Here is a 15,969-nt window from a genome sequence, read left to right on the forward strand (position 1 = left end):
CACATACCCATTATTCTCGGAGTAGAGCCAAGTCTCAAATACTGAAACCCAAAAAAGTAACACTCATTTATAGTCTTTGGAAACACCACGTTAAGCTATTCATTTTTATCATATAACTTCTTTAGGCCTAACCAAAGAAAAGCCCATAGAAATCTGATCAGATAGCAGAATTTTCAGAAACATGGTTATTCTATTTTTTTATGGATAAGCCCAGTATCTCTCTCTATAGAGCACTTTTTAAAGCAAGCAAAAAAACTTACGCGTACGTCCGGGCTGTAATTTTGGTATAAATAACCAAATACTTTTACTCAAAATTTTAAAGCAATTTTGCAAAATTGCTGTTTATATTATATCTTAGAAATAAAACACTCACAGAAATTATATGTTATGAAATCTAAATGGTAAAGAGAAATAAAATTAATATCATAATTTTAATTAATCACTGAAATTAAATAGGATCGGTCAAACAAGTGGCCTATAAATATAAAAAATATTTCAGCATCACATTTATCTTTTTACATTAACTAGCATAAAAAAATTTAAAGGCACAAATGTGTAAAACAAAATATTAAATACACAACTGAAACATGATAATCTTCACCCTACCCAAACAGCTATTTGCTTAACAAGTACAAAACAGCAAAAAATATTTTATTGCAGAATCCTCAAGGTGCTAAACCTAAGTAAAATGTATTGTTGGTCATTTGAATAAACCTTAAGACATTACAATAAAGAGTCTTTTGCTGCGTATTACAGTGCCCATGAATAACAATATTATTAAAATGTTTATTTTGACTGGGGACATTGTGGTTGTCGACGTCTTAATTTCATTAAAGCTTCTTGTCTCTTTTTTTCAATCAATGATTTAACATCTACAGGTCCATTTGATTTTGGTTGACTAATTTTATGTGTAGACTCTGATATTTTTTGTTGATTGACTTTATGTATTTCTGTAGGCTTTCTAACTGCTGCACTAGGAATTTTTGGCTGGAATAGAGCTTTTCTTGACGGAGGCTGACTTGTTTGGGAATTTTGAGGCTGACTATTTTGGCTGGAAGTAAATGGCAACAGTCTCTTAGCAAACAATTTTTCCCTGGCTTGCTGACGTTTTCTCTCAATCTGATCTGGGCTGCATCTTATTGGAGAATCTCCAGGCTCTGAAAATATAAGATTTAGTAATAAAAATATTTTGTATTTTGTTGTTAATAAAGTTGAATCTATCCTTTCCTCTTACTATTTATTATTATGAGTCCTGCATCATGGTGTACTAGAGCACTTTAATCATCACTGTAGTGTATAAGTATCTATAGAAATACTATCAAAACGTTATTTAGAATAAAAACAAAAACTTTTATTTTAGCCTTAATTCAATTAAATAAAACATAATAAAAGTAAAAAAAAATATGAACAAATATGTCACCTGCTCTATTAATAGTTTTATTTCCATATGGCATTGAATTGTACCTCCCAAAAGCCATTCCGCTTGTAGAAGGCTTATCACAATTGATCACTGGGGACTCTGGCATAGAATTATGGCGGCCAAAAACATTAGATGGACTTCCGTCATGTACTACTACTTCTTGCACTTTCCAATCAGATAACTCTTGGCATTTACTATTTCTGTTAGATATACCATTCCTAATAGGCATTTGTGTCAACTGCTCAATCACACTATCATTCAAATTGCCAACTAAATTATCAAACGAGTCATTATTCATACCAGGTGACTCAGTTTTTTTAAGTTTGCTCACTGCTGGCGACTCAATTTTAATACAATTTAATATAGCATCTAAAGAATCCTCATTACTTTTAAAACTAAAATCAGGTTTAATGTTTACCAAACTTAATTTACTTCTAGTGCTATAGCGTCCACGTTTAGGTGCTATGGGTTCAGATTCCAAAATATTTTCAACTGCTTGGCTAGCTTTCAAAAGGCATTCATTCATAGAATCATCAGATTCCAATGCAGCCTCAGGATCTGGCTTACTAAACTTAGAACTCAAGACATTTCTTCTGAGACACTTTGTGTTACTCTTTAACCCACTTTTAGGAGAATCCTTTGTTGACTCGGGAGTGTCATTAAAAATGTCTTCTTCATTCTTTGACACCTGATTTTCAGACTTCTTTGAGAGCAACTCATTTAAATTTTGGTTAAGTTCATATAATTCTTGTAATAATTCAGTCTTTTTTAGAGAAGATCTTAGTGGTCTACGTTTTGGAAGTTGCTTTTCTATCAATTTATGTTTCACTGTTTTCTTAGCTTTCCTACTTAGCGGTGTGGAGTTTTTTAAACGTGAACTTACAGCATGCTCTGATTTAGGGGTGTAAAAATTCCATACAACGTCTGTTTCGCCTTCAGCACCATCTTGTGTGCACAGAAATGGTACAGGACTTGCAGCATCAGAATCACATACAGAGTCACTATCTCTGGACGGTGATTCTACTTGTTCTGGGGTTGAGCATGGTATTACTGAAAATTTTAAAATAATCGTAAGTGAACAAGAAAAAATTCACTATGGAAAATGCACCAATACGACAGAAAAAATGAAGCAAGAATAGTTGTTTGTTGATCACCTTTGTTTTTGGATTTTGCAACCATTTTTGTAGTACTGCAGCGTCTCAAACTCATCAAAAAATTATTTGCAATCAAGCCTTCATTAAATTTTACTTTGAGTTAGCAGAGAACATGTATTATTATAAATATTCAAAATAAAAAATAACAAACAAATTGTGTGTGATGTTGCACGAGTTTTCATTTCAACACGATCTTGATAATTATGACTGACGTTTTTGACAGTGACAGGAAACTAAGCAGTTGACACCATTGTCTATAGGCCGCAGAAAGTATTATTTTCATTAATATAATTACTGGCAACACAAAAAGGCTAATGAATGAATTTATTCGTTGCTCACTTCACACGGTACATTTCTGACTTTATTCATTCAGTCAGTCAATTCAAGTTCCGCTTTGTGTTCGGTTGTGTTCTGCGTTGCCAAGTTTTCTCCCCGCGATGCTTTTTCGGAAGTGACATTGTTTAGTGTAAAGTGAACTAAAACTTATTTTTAAAATGCTTGCAGACGGTGAAATTGTAGGTGATGGTTCATGGAACCTCACCATTTATGTGACGGACTTGAATGAAAAGCGTACGATGGTCGTAAAAGGAGACATGCACATCGGTGGGGTTATGCTAAAACTGACTGAGAGTTTTGGTAAGTACACTGAGTTTGTCACTCATATCTTTGTTTACTAAATACCTATATTTTTCTTAAATGAATGTGTAGTAGTCGTATATAGATTGTTTATATGTTTATTAGATTTTAAACAATTTTTTGAAGGCACTCTAGTGTCAGGTCAATTTAAAGTCAACAAGATGTTGGTTGTTGTTTACATAAAGAGTTTATATAGCACATTTTCCGACAGCCTCTTCAGGTTAGTTTTAAGCTATCTAACCATTGGCGATGTAAATATAGCTGCAATAATCAGTATGTCTTATAATATATTGTAAAGTAGACTTGATAATGACATAAGCAACCAAATAGTTAAGCCACTACACTAAAATGTGCTTAAAATAATCCATAAAGATATTTTCCCCCAGAAAATAATTCCAATTTGACCAGTTGAAAGCAACATACAATTCTTGATGCAACCTACAAACATACAGATATAATTAAAAAATAATTAACTTGAGAATTAACTTACACTGGGCTAGCAAGCTGTCACTATTTAAATCTCAATTCTATCTGAATGTGATCTTACAGTCTGTTCACAACCATTAGCTCTGCTACCCCACACTTAATTACATACATAAAATCACGCCTCTTTCCCGGAGGGGTAGGCAGAGACTACATCTTTCCACTTGCCACAATCTCTGCATACTATGTTTGCTTCATCCACATTCATAACTCTCTTCATGCAATCTTGTCCGTTTCGGGTACTCTTGACCTGACCCTTTGTCTGGACATCCTTAATTTGATCAAGATAAGTTCTTCTAAGCCTACCCACTCCGACCTTTCCCTCCACACACTCTTGTAAATCTGCTTAGTCAACCCGCTTTGATTCATCCTCTCCACATGACCAAACTTTTATGTGTAGACTCTGATATTTTTTAAACCAATTTAACATACCCTTTACTTAATTAATATGTGATTATATGTATATCTATCATTGACACATTCATAGCTATAAGTGATTTTTATTACTTGTTGTATGATCAAAGTTAATTCTAGGTCAAATTTGTCATTTTCTTTTCTGGAAATTTAGTTTTGCTGTCTAAAGGAATTTAGTCATAGACAGACTTAACCCCCAGGTAGTTAACCTACTACATTCCTGTTCCAGTGCCTACAAAGTAAATTGTTGAGACTTGATTGCATATCAAATTACACTTTGCTGAGAAGTCTTCTTGAGCAAGTTTGTTATCTAATTTTTCCCACATATCAAGCAAATACTAAGGTTAAAAGACAATTTCAGTTGCTAACGAGTATAAAGTTATGCACTTTTATTTAAATATTTAGCAACCTTTTATTTTATTTCACAATCTGAATTCGATCATTAGGCGATGCCAGTGAATGTGGCCTTCGAGTATTTCTGAGACTGTGATATATCAATGTGTTTCCAACTAAATGTGTTTATATTTTGAACTATATCTCATCATCAAATAATATATATATAATAGAAATAGTTTTTGTAGTAGATATTGATTAAAAATGCAGTTTACTTATATTACAACTATAAATATGACATAAAAATACTGCAGTTAACATTTTTTCCTGCTTATTCCATCCAAGTTATTATCCATTTAAATAAAACAGCTTGCATTCTTGTTTGAAAAATGTTTCCTCATTACAGTCTTAGTTATATTAAAAGAAAAATCACTGTTGCATAAAAAAAACTAACTAACCGAAATTCAAATCCAAAATTTTATGTGTTATTATAGGACATTTCAATCATCACTTAATAATTTTCAATATTTTGGTTTTACAATATTGTGACTCTTCAGCATAGTATTTTATCAAACCATATTTCATTCCTAAGAAATCCATCTAAATATGTTGACTGGTACTGATTAGGGATTAAATCAACTGAGAGCGATAGAGACAGGTTATAAAGATGGAGGAGGATGGCACATGCGCGTACGCAACGCTTTGCTTCGGCACGCGTCCTTCGCGAATGATTCGTGGAGGATAGGGGGACGAGTTTTTGCTTGCAAAGTTTTCTACTGATAAGCAGCGACTGCAAACACGTATGTGTCACTTTAGCTTTAAAAAAAGACAGCAAATATTTTGTTTCTCTTTTTCAAAACTCTGATTCTAAGAAGTTAAAAGGGAATTTTTGATTTGAACCTTAGTAAGCGCATCTAATCGAATAAGTACCTACCTTTTTTCCTCTTTGGTACCAGAGGGATACTCCTTGTTAAGGACGACCCCCGGGCTTTCACTCGGGGACGTTGGACTTCGTGCACCGAATGTGCCAGCCTATCGCACTGAAATCCCCCCGGCGCTGCCTTCCTGCCATGTTGAAGGCATCATGATCATCGGGATGCCTTCTGGCTTCTGATTTTACTCTTACGGACGGCCACTACGTTGCTGGCCACCCTTTCCACTCAGATCGATTAGGCTACCTACGTAAATCAATACCTAAATATAACAATAAAAATTGTTTACAACCACGTACCTACCTACTACGTAAAAATTACCAGATCGTGGCACGTAAACAATGTATAAATTATTTTCACCTACGCCTTCGATTTAAGAAATCACTTTCAAAATGGCCGCAGATATATCGCCCACTTTATTTCAAAACTTTAAATTACCATGCGAAAGGTCGATTTGGATTGGATCTAATTCATAATAAATTCCAGAGAATTTATTATGAATTTGTTAATAACTTAATAATAATAATTGTAAAAAGAGAACCGCCTCCATCAATATCCTCCTTTATGGAAATCGGTTAAATGTCTAAAACCGCAATCAAATCGGTTCAGTAAAACGCTTATCTAACTTTGAAAATTAACGTTTCGTTAAAAACGAAATACTAATTTTCAAAATTAGATAGTTCTGTCATTAGAATCATTTGAGTTGACATTTGAATATTTAATAAATTTAAAAGTCACCCATATTTTTATTTATTTACACAATTTTCCACTTAAATTACCGTACAATAGATGGACGAATACAACAAGACTTTCCCTAACAGAAAATCCTTTAGGCGAAATCATATGGACCAAGGCTCACAATTACTTATACCTATGCTTTAGAAATTACCTTTTTTTATTAGGACGAACTCGGTTACTTATTGATCAGAAATTTAACGCACTTACCTATAGACGCTATAGCCGATAAGGATGTGTAATCCAAGTTTATTTCATTCGCAATTCAGATAAGATTGTGCCTACGCCACGGCAACGCCATTTATGTAACAACCGGTAAACGATTGCTTGTTTGTGAGTAGTAAATATGGCGGTCGTGTCGTCATTATTCATTATGCAGAAGTAATAATGTACTTTATAATCTCTAGTAGCTAGTTAGTAGGTACCTCGCGGTGATAGATTTATACTCTATTGCATTCTTACGAAGGTGAATATTTACATAAAATAATTGTATTTGCTACTAAAACCTACCTAGGCCATGCACCAATGACTCTTGAGTTATGTTACTTTAGTATGCTCTGACGGTGGGGGAAAACATCGAGAGGAAACCTGGACATTCAGTCAATTATCAGTGGATATTAGTCATTGGATGTGTAACCATGTTGCGAAGGTCAGATGGTAACTAGTCGCTTCATATAAAAACCAGATTCACCCGATCCAGAATCATAGTCATAAAGTTGCACCCCGGGTCGGCTCCAGAGGGGTGAGGATGTAACCGGGACTATAGCCAGGAGGAAGATTTGTATTCGCATTTTAAATTTTTAGTGATAATCTCATCAATTCCTTATGTATTCAGCAGGTAGTAATTAATTCAAAATAACATTATAGAAGTTAATAAATGTTTGACAGATTATCCAAAATTACTAGGTGTTGTAGTAAAACTGAAATAATTATATTTTAGTATCATGCCAAAAAGCAGTAGGAAGTTTTTCATTGTTAAAGAATGAAAAATAAGGTGATAGTTCTTTTTATAGTATAATTTGTGGTCTCAAAATACAGTTGTCTCGTTCCAATTAGAATTTTGATTAATCCTCTTTATGATTCTAAGCTGTTGAACAACATTTAAGCTTTCCACGATTAAAGTAGTTCCGGTTGTGTTATCTGTCAGTCGCACAGTACGGAAGATTTTTATTTATGTAAAAAACTGATAACACATTAATGATAGCTTTCTTTCCAAAATGTTTTGTCCTCGATAAATATCTTTTTAGATTCTTCTTTAGGCGATTGGCTAGCAACCTGTCAGTATTGGAATCTCAATTTCATCACTTGGCCATACAGCTGAACGTGGCCTTTCATTATTTTTACGCCATAGCTCTTTCCACCTTGTAAGGGGTAAAAACGTGATAACGAGTATTGATAATTCAAATTCGTGTCATCCACAAAAGTCTTCTCAATATCTTTAATCTATCTTCCTCCCAAGTCTGCATCCCACTTCAGCATTCATTGCAGACATTTTGCTTCAGCTCCGTATATATCTTTACGAGTAGTATCCGCCTCCCTCCCTACTGAGTAGATAAGGCGTTATCATCCGCTCATTGTTCCTCCATGCTGATGAGCCCGACCAATCGGAAGGGCATTGACTTTGTTATATTTAGCGCCAAGGGCCGATACTTGATAGTTTGATATAATTTATAACAGCGTCATTATTTCTATCTTCCTATTTAAAAGAGGACACTGAATTTCTGATTGACTGACTAATCAATTCACATTTGGTATCTCGGTACCATAATGTGATCAAATGTGAAAAAGAGATCCAACCAAGCAAAATTTTGAACTTATGTAACAAATTAATGTCATTATGCTTTTCTTGAAACTGCTTGCGCTTGGTAGCGCGAATATTTTCACTCACGACAATTGTAAGATTTTGCAATTCCTTTTTCGTTCAAATTTTCGTTGGGAGTTCTTCGTATTATAAATTTTACGGCCCCAAGCGAGTGTAGGAACCCGCTTATTTATAGCAATTGCTCTTTGAAATAAAAGGATTTATTCACATTGCTTTACAAAAGTTCAACCTTTATTAATACTCAGTAGTTTTGGTGTGGTGGTTACCTCGTCAATTTACTGAGAGTTTTGCGACTATATTGAAGCCTTACTCAGTATGAACTTATAGTATGGTTTCAGGCAGATTAGAATCACTACACCTATCCTAAAATGTGGCTTATGCCAAACTAACAATACATATTAAAAAAAATTAAGACATTTTTGCAAATTGGGACAACATAACGAAACCGGAACTTCGAAGCAAAGCCTTTCGAATGTCGGAAAAGCCGGGTATTACAAAAAGAGAAGAAATAGCAGATAATCGCCAATTCTTTATGAAAAAAACCAGCTCAGAAAACTGTATTTGTATGGATATTTTTCATTTTAAGATTAATAGGCTTGATGTAGGTATCATCCTAACTAGAGAGAAGGAGAGAGATAGAGAAAAACCTGACAACAACAAAAAAAAGGAACTGACAAATTAATACACACAAGTAGAAAACCAGTATGTATTTTTTGTATTAAATATATGAATTGTTTCAATGGGACTGACATAGGTACTTTACAGAAAAAGTTCAAGAAATATAAAAAAAAAATCGCCAATTCTATCAGTTGCACTCGTGGATGCAAATCTGCTTCGGCTATATTAAGGGTATCGTCTGCGTTAAACGCGGAACAAAGAGTTCTTAGCAACTACTAATATGGAATAGACAAAGCATTGTTAGATTCAGATTAGGCAGCACTTATTTAATTAACCTTATCAGGCCACAGCTAATTTGGTCGATACCTATAATGGTGAATTCCATTATCCATGAAAGCTTGCATTATCGAGTCAATGTAGGGAGATAAGTGTGACATTCTAGCTCTTATAATAAGCCCTTGTTTCAACATGTCGAGTTGATACGACGACATGTGCATACACAGTATAGTGCTAGAACGAATAATGTTATTATCTTTATTACATACAAATACTCTGTATACTGATGTTCAAATGGGATGGGGCATTACATTCACAACCAATTCAGAAAGACATGTTTAGCGATTGGTTACAGCTTTTAACGATCATTTAGCTCCAATGCCCATAGGCATCTTGTACTAGCGATTGTCGAAACGTTTGAAACCGACGTTGCATTATTTTATACTAGCTTTGACCCGCGGCTTCACACGCGTGAAAAGTACCTACTCTATGTCCTTTGTGCTCCACACGTGTATGCAAAATTTCAATGATCTCATGATGATGATGATGAAAATCGGTTCTGCGCTTTTGACATTCACATTTATATATGTACTTTCACATTTTTAATATGTCACTCATCTTTTCCAAAGTGATTCCTGTTAAGCCAGACAGCTAATTAAACTACCAATTTAATGTTTTTTGCATCTTTCCCTATTTCTAGTTAGTGATACTTCACAAACTGTAACAATATTTATGGTCGTCTACATCTCTTAGTTTTGCTGCCTTTACAAGGAAGAACTATTCTATTATTCCCAACACATATAGTAAACCACAAAAGTCTAAATAACACTAACATAACTATGATAAATGTCCACTACCAACTACTGTTGAATAGATAACTATCGGTTCAATATAATAGAGTATACCAATATTCATAAATATGTGACTCTATTTTATAATACGCCGTATCGAATTCGACTTATAAATCGATGTGACCCAAAAAGGCGCAGTGAACAGTAAACCCATACGCCTCTGTCCAACAAGTTCATAAATTCACAAACGTGCCTTTGTAAATGTCACAGTACAAAATGAAGGTTCTGTTTAGAATATGGACACAGAAGTATAGTTGCACAGGTAGCGTAGCACAGATTAGCTCTGATTGTTCTGAAGGACTAAGCGATCCAGAGGTTCATGATAATGGCCTATTAGAAGATTAAGCCGTTTAGAACATGAACACAGAAGGCCTACCACATGCCAAATAATAGTTCCGAGTGATTGTTTTGAGGGAATTAGCGATCCAAAAATCCATGATGACCATGTGCACTCAAGAATCCTGAAACAAAACATTAGAAGTTTCAAACTTTTCGAATGAGTTGGAACGAGTCAAGTAAAACTTTTTTAAATATCGTCTCCCAATAATTATCTAAAAACAACATTATATTTTAATTTCGAACTATTAATGCGCAGCAATTGATGAATCTTGGCCGGGGAAGTACTAAATTCTTGATTACCTCAGATCGAGCTGAACCATTAATATATAACTAAAAAAATAATATCACACTGCTTTCTTGGAACTTGGATTCTTGTCAGTATATCAGCGTCCACTGCTGTATATCTGCCTTTTCCATGACTATCTAATAGATTAAGATGAGGCGGTTCTATTCTCAAAAAAAATATATCTCCAAATTATTTTTAAATGGTCAGAGGTTGCTATTACTTTCGAAGTAGGAACCCTGAGTAGAGATCGCGATGGGCAGTCGGGTCCAAGTGCCAACTAAGGTGATACAGTGGCTGGGGGCTAACGGTCGCGCGCATTCCACCTCGCCTGGCCCACCGACTAATTGCTTTACACGGTGCTACTGTTTCTGTGTTAATGTATCATTTAGAGAACTCAGATGTTTTAACTTTACTTACTTTTCATTTTGATCAGTTTGAAATATGATTGAAAATTTAACATAATAAGTACAGGCAAAGGCTCATTATTTATTTTAAATGTGAAGGCAAAGAACCACTATACTGATCTCTGACCAAGGTATTATCAAATTCTAGTTTTGTTCGTACTATGTTTTAGCCACTTTGGTTCAGATGGTTAATTTAAAATGATTGAGGGAGTAAGATTTTACAGGGGGTATTCAAGAAGGGTCATAACTAAATGTAGATACAATTAGCTTTTGTGGATATTTGTTCTAATCTAGGTCGCTTCATCATCTTACCACGAATTTGTTGCAAGTTTTACTTACGAGTGCCTCGGCACATTGTTTATTAATCAAAGCGCTAATTTCGGCATTCTGCCTAACTACGTGCCTAACGGCACTAAACGCAAATACAAACTGAGCATTAAACACTTAACGTCCTCCTTAAAGTTTATTGGTTTAATTTTCGTACTAAAACTTAGCTAAACATCCAGTCCAATAATAAGAAACTGTAATTTTACACCAAGAATCTTCTATTTCACTCACTCCCATGTTTGTGCGTTTCCTGTAGTGTAACTTCAGAGCACATGGTCCCTTAGACGTTATTTCTACATCATTTTTATTCTGAAATGTAACATATTTTTTCACATTATTTAAATGCTTATTCTCCTTGCTCAGTAGCGCCCGCAGGATCCCGGGTAAATCTGATTTTTACACAGATCTTCTCAATAGCCCATTCATCTATCTCAAACAGGCTACTGGATTTGGATATAGATACATACTCTTCATTGCAAACCATTATTTTATTCAGTTTGTCTGTTTATTGGTTACACAATAATATGAAAAGCTTCGGCAGTGTTATGTTTCTTTAATTAATCCTTCTCGCTGTTTCTATTCATTTGTGTTGAGTAAATGCAATAAATTAACTCAAAGGTGAACAACATTGTCTGTAGGCTAAATGTCTGTTTAACTCTGTATGGTAATATTGGCCAGCTTGTCCTCATATTTCAGAAGTTCCTTTATGGTAGCCGCCATTTGCAACTGTATTGCCTCATTCGCATGGGAAACAAAATGGTGTTCATGATGAAAACAATAACGAAAACTTACATAATTTTTGCAGTGACGTGAATGTTTATTAATTTCGCTTTTGGATGAACCGTAGTGAGTTTTGGACTTTGAATAGAAAGAGCGACAGTTTTTTTACTATGGGAATGGTAAATTCTTTTATATCTTTATACAATTCATTCTTCCTCCTCCTCCTGCCGTTACTCCTCTAAACATTCTCAACTCTCTAAAGAGGGGGCGCCTCTTTAGAGAGTTGAGAATGTTTAGATGGCATTGCGCCTTTAACCATAATATATATTTTATACTATTATTCAGCAGAACTTTACCTACCCATGTGAGTAATGTAAGATGTTTACATTATTATACCAATTAGACATTCCTGCATAATTGGCGTGTCTAATCAAACATTTATATTCATTTGTTCGAGTAAGTAGGGTGTTATCACACTTGAATAAACAATAATTTATTGTATGATTCTTAGTTTAGGTATTCAGATGACTCTTTAATGAGTGTAATATTTGTGTACCACTTTCTAACTCGTACTTACTTTAATTGAAATCGATGTAGTTAAAAACTATTAAGTGATATGATGGTGTTTCGTTTATAGTAAATGGGACGGAAATGAAATAGCTTTCTCGTCCAAGTATAGTAACTCCATTGACATACTGGAAATAGATAATAATACATTGTGTAAAAATAATGACAATATCTAGGAGAATTTAACATTTATACTTAGGCAAGCGTCTGAAAAAGCAACAAAAATTAATACATTATTTGGGCAAGCTCTTACTCATTTGTAAGCTAATGACTACATGTCTAGTCTATGTCTATAAAGAAAACATCAAATCTACTATGTCTACGTGTACAAAAAATGAAGCTAAAACGTTTTCCTAACATGAACTGTTATTGTTTGATTTAGAAATCGGGATGGGTATAATAAAAATAAACTTTTACAAATTCAAAAAGGTTTTACGCAAAATTTCACAAATGCTAATGACAACAACACTACACTCGGTATTTCTGCAGTATCGTTGACCTTTGTTGTATCTCTCATTGTTATTCGAGCCACGAGCTCTTACACGAGATGCCACTGACACAGTGCAAACAACGCAACACAAAGAAAGCAGCATCAACGGGAGGTTAAACCTCGATTATGTATTCCGACACTACAAGTTTTCACAAAAAAAAACTATTTTTTTTAAACTAGTAGTTGCTATTGTCATAGCACCAATTTAAGCTTAACCTAGTTCCGAAGTTTCATGATTAATTCAACTATTTTCTTTGAAAATTCTCTTATGGTTACAATTGCTAACTTTTAAATCTTCTAGCCTAAACTTTTTTTTACGACCATTACTTTTGGTTATACGTTGGTTCGCTTGTAATCAAGGAAAAGGATAATAAGGTTGAGATAATATTTTTAGGTGATGTCGATTCACTTTTAAGATCTAACAACTGTAATGTTGCCCACTTTCTTCATATCCGAAATCGTATTTACCGCTTTGGAGCTATAAAAACTCTTTATAAAATCGTATAATGATAGAACGGTGATTCAAGTTTACCGATGACTCCATATTACTCGCGGTCACGCATTCAGACCGGTTTTCTGCTAGTGACGTCATCACCAATGACCAATGCTTATATGGCAATATGTCAACTCGTTTCATTTCTTAGCTTTAAATGACTCCTTGAAAGTCTTGACTGTCTTGTGTCTAAATGTCTCTTAAGCTTACAGCAATTATGTCTTCATTTTACAAGTGTTACTTTCTGAATAAGTACTAACAAATACTAGCAGGTTGACTATATAAAGGACAATGTGGAGAGAAAGGTCGGAGTGGGCAGACCTAGACGAACCTATCTTGATCAAATTAAGGACGTCCTGGTAAAGGGTCAGGTCAAGAGTACCCGAAACCGCCGAGCTTGCATGAAGAGAGTTATAAATGTGGATGAAGCGAAGGAAGTATGCAGAGATCGTGGCAAGTGGAAAGAGGGAGTCTCTCCGGGAAAGAGGCGTGATTTTATGTATGTATGTACGTATGTTCTAACAAATACTCACCTGCATAGGTTTTCGTAAAAATTGTCTAGTAGTAAAACATAATATGTCTAGACGAAAGTAACAACTTTTTGGCAACATGACAAATTCGTGAGAAGGTCAAATTAGTTGTCATTATTAATTATGACCATGATTAAATAACTCGTTACACATTTTGAAATCACTAAATTTGGAACCTTCGACAGGTTCTTGGAGAATAACTTTTGATTGTACATCGTTTGTTTTTTGCAATATATTCGTTGGAATCGCATTACAATTAATTTTTCTACAAAACTACCAGTTGTGGTTGCGGCCGTTCCATTAAATTTTTCAGTTTAACACCGATCTATTCCCGTTTTACAACCAATACAGTTTAGACATTGTTTAATTTAACTAAGCGTAAATCATGAGCGGTGCCGTAACTTCGGCTGGCCCGATTCAGTCTCTATTTATAAAACTGACTTCAGAGTTACTATAGAAACACTACACTCGATGTTTTCGACACCTTTCCGTTGGCTACTGGTGTTTTGCCAACAACTTGTAGAAATAGCTGAATCTTCTAAGGTTTGAATGAATCTATTGTTTTTCTTTCTTTACTATTTCTTTGGCAGTTAGTTGTGGTCACATTAGTAGTTAATAAAAAATCTTTTGGAGAGACATGTGAAATGATAAGATGTTTTCATTTTTTTTGGAACATGCTTCTAGTTTACAAAGTATTCGTTATTACACCAGAATAACATGTATCAAAATATACATATTGTCGAAGTTTGGCGATGTAATTTTGTTTTTAAATTTTGGCCTTTTTAACATTCGTGTAATCAGACCATCCTTACAATCTATACTAATATTATAAAGCTGAAGAGTTTGTTTGTTTTGTTTGTTTGTTTGTTTGTTTGTTTAAACGCGCTAATCTCAGAAACTACTGAACCGATTTGAATAATTCTTTCACTGTTAGATAGTCTATTTATCGAGGAAGGCTATAGGCTACATTTTATCCCGGATTTCCTACGGGAAACGTCAACAATGCAGGTGAAAGTTGAATGAGTCGGCCATCTGCGAGCTTTCCACGCGAACGCTGCGCAAACCAACAAAGATGTAGTAAAACAATGTACTCAAGATGTGAAGTACTCATTTTTTGCCACTAAAAAGTCCGCGAGAGCATATATCTATCTCTTAAGGTTTACTTACAATAACCACTTTTATGTTCATTTTTTAAGATTATTTTTTCATTATAAACATAAGTTATTTTGAAACCAATTTTATTTAATTCAGTATTAATCCTTATCCAAATAAATATGTTTATTACTTTCGGCTTTTCATGTAGACTAAAATTGCCATTTACAGTATATAAATCAGACGAATAGGTTTTGAGATATAGTCGTTATAAGCAATTTGCAGCGAAACATTTAATACGGCGAACCAGCGTTCTTTCTAATACCCGTGACCGCGTGAATAACTATTCCACGCGGACGAAGTCGCGGGCACAGCTAGTGTACAAATAATATTACGTAAAATCTTTCCAGATTATGTGTACTTTTAAATAAGTTATCAGTAATAATTAGATAGGTAGTTGACGTAGCAATAAGTAATATAGAAATCAGAAGAATTGCAACCGATGATACTATAAGATCATCAGATGTAAGGACAGTATCATTTTAAAGTAATGTGGAACCGTTGCTGTTGATATCATGCTATGTAGGTGTAATCTTCCGTGTAATTTAGTTTGCACTTCCATTAAGAATCCATTACGGTTGATTGCATGTGATGCACACCCACATCCCAAAGGTGGACTTCAGTCCGCTATCCTTAGTTTCTTCAACATACATACATACATATGGTCACGTCTTTATCCCTTGCGGGGTAGACAATGCCAACAGTCTTGAAAAGAATGAATGGCCACATTCAGCTCATTTCATTTTATTTCATTTCTTTAATTTTGTATGTATTATCTTTTTTCTTAATTTACTTATGCCGTGTGGTTTCCGGCACTTTAGAATATAACCACCCCATATCTCTCCCATGGTTTTCGTAAAAGGCGACTTAGCGATAGGCTTATAAACTTGGAATTCCTCTTGTAGGCGATGGGTTACCAACCTGTCACAATTCTATCATGAAGCCATAAAGCTAAACGTGGCCTTTCAGTTTTTCCGAGACTGTTGG

The 15,969-nt window shown here is 34.5% G+C and overlaps 2 protein-coding genes across 2 annotated transcripts in view; one reads left to right on the forward strand and one right to left on the reverse strand.

Annotated features, from left to right (window-relative positions):
- Nucleotides 1-71: 71 nt before the first annotated feature.
- LOC106129239 (uncharacterized) lies at nucleotides 72-2,761 on the reverse strand. Its single transcript, XM_013327740.2, has 3 exons — nucleotides 2,575-2,761; nucleotides 1,421-2,470; nucleotides 72-1,157 (listed from the first exon to the last, which is right to left on the reverse strand). Exons 1-3 carry the CDS (start codon nucleotides 2,627-2,629, stop codon nucleotides 787-789), a joined length of 1,476 nt encoding a protein of 491 aa, XP_013183194.1. The 5' UTR covers nucleotides 2,630-2,761; the 3' UTR covers nucleotides 72-786.
- Nucleotides 2,762-2,936: 175 nt separating this feature from the next.
- Nucleotides 2,937-15,969, forward strand: part of LOC106130026 (unc-112-related protein) — a 42,609-nt gene continuing 29,576 nt past the window's right edge. The window contains exon 1 of the mRNA XM_060949098.1: nucleotides 2,937-3,214. Within this exon, the coding sequence (XP_060805081.1) occupies nucleotides 3,069-3,214 (146 nt within the window). The 5' untranslated portion in view covers nucleotides 2,937-3,068. The remainder of the gene's footprint in view (nucleotides 3,215-15,969) is intronic.

The sequence above is a fragment of the Amyelois transitella genome, chromosome 18 (assembly GCF_032362555.1).
Source record: "Amyelois transitella isolate CPQ chromosome 18, ilAmyTran1.1, whole genome shotgun sequence".
NCBI classification, from domain to species: Eukaryota; Metazoa; Arthropoda; class Insecta; order Lepidoptera; family Pyralidae; genus Amyelois; species Amyelois transitella.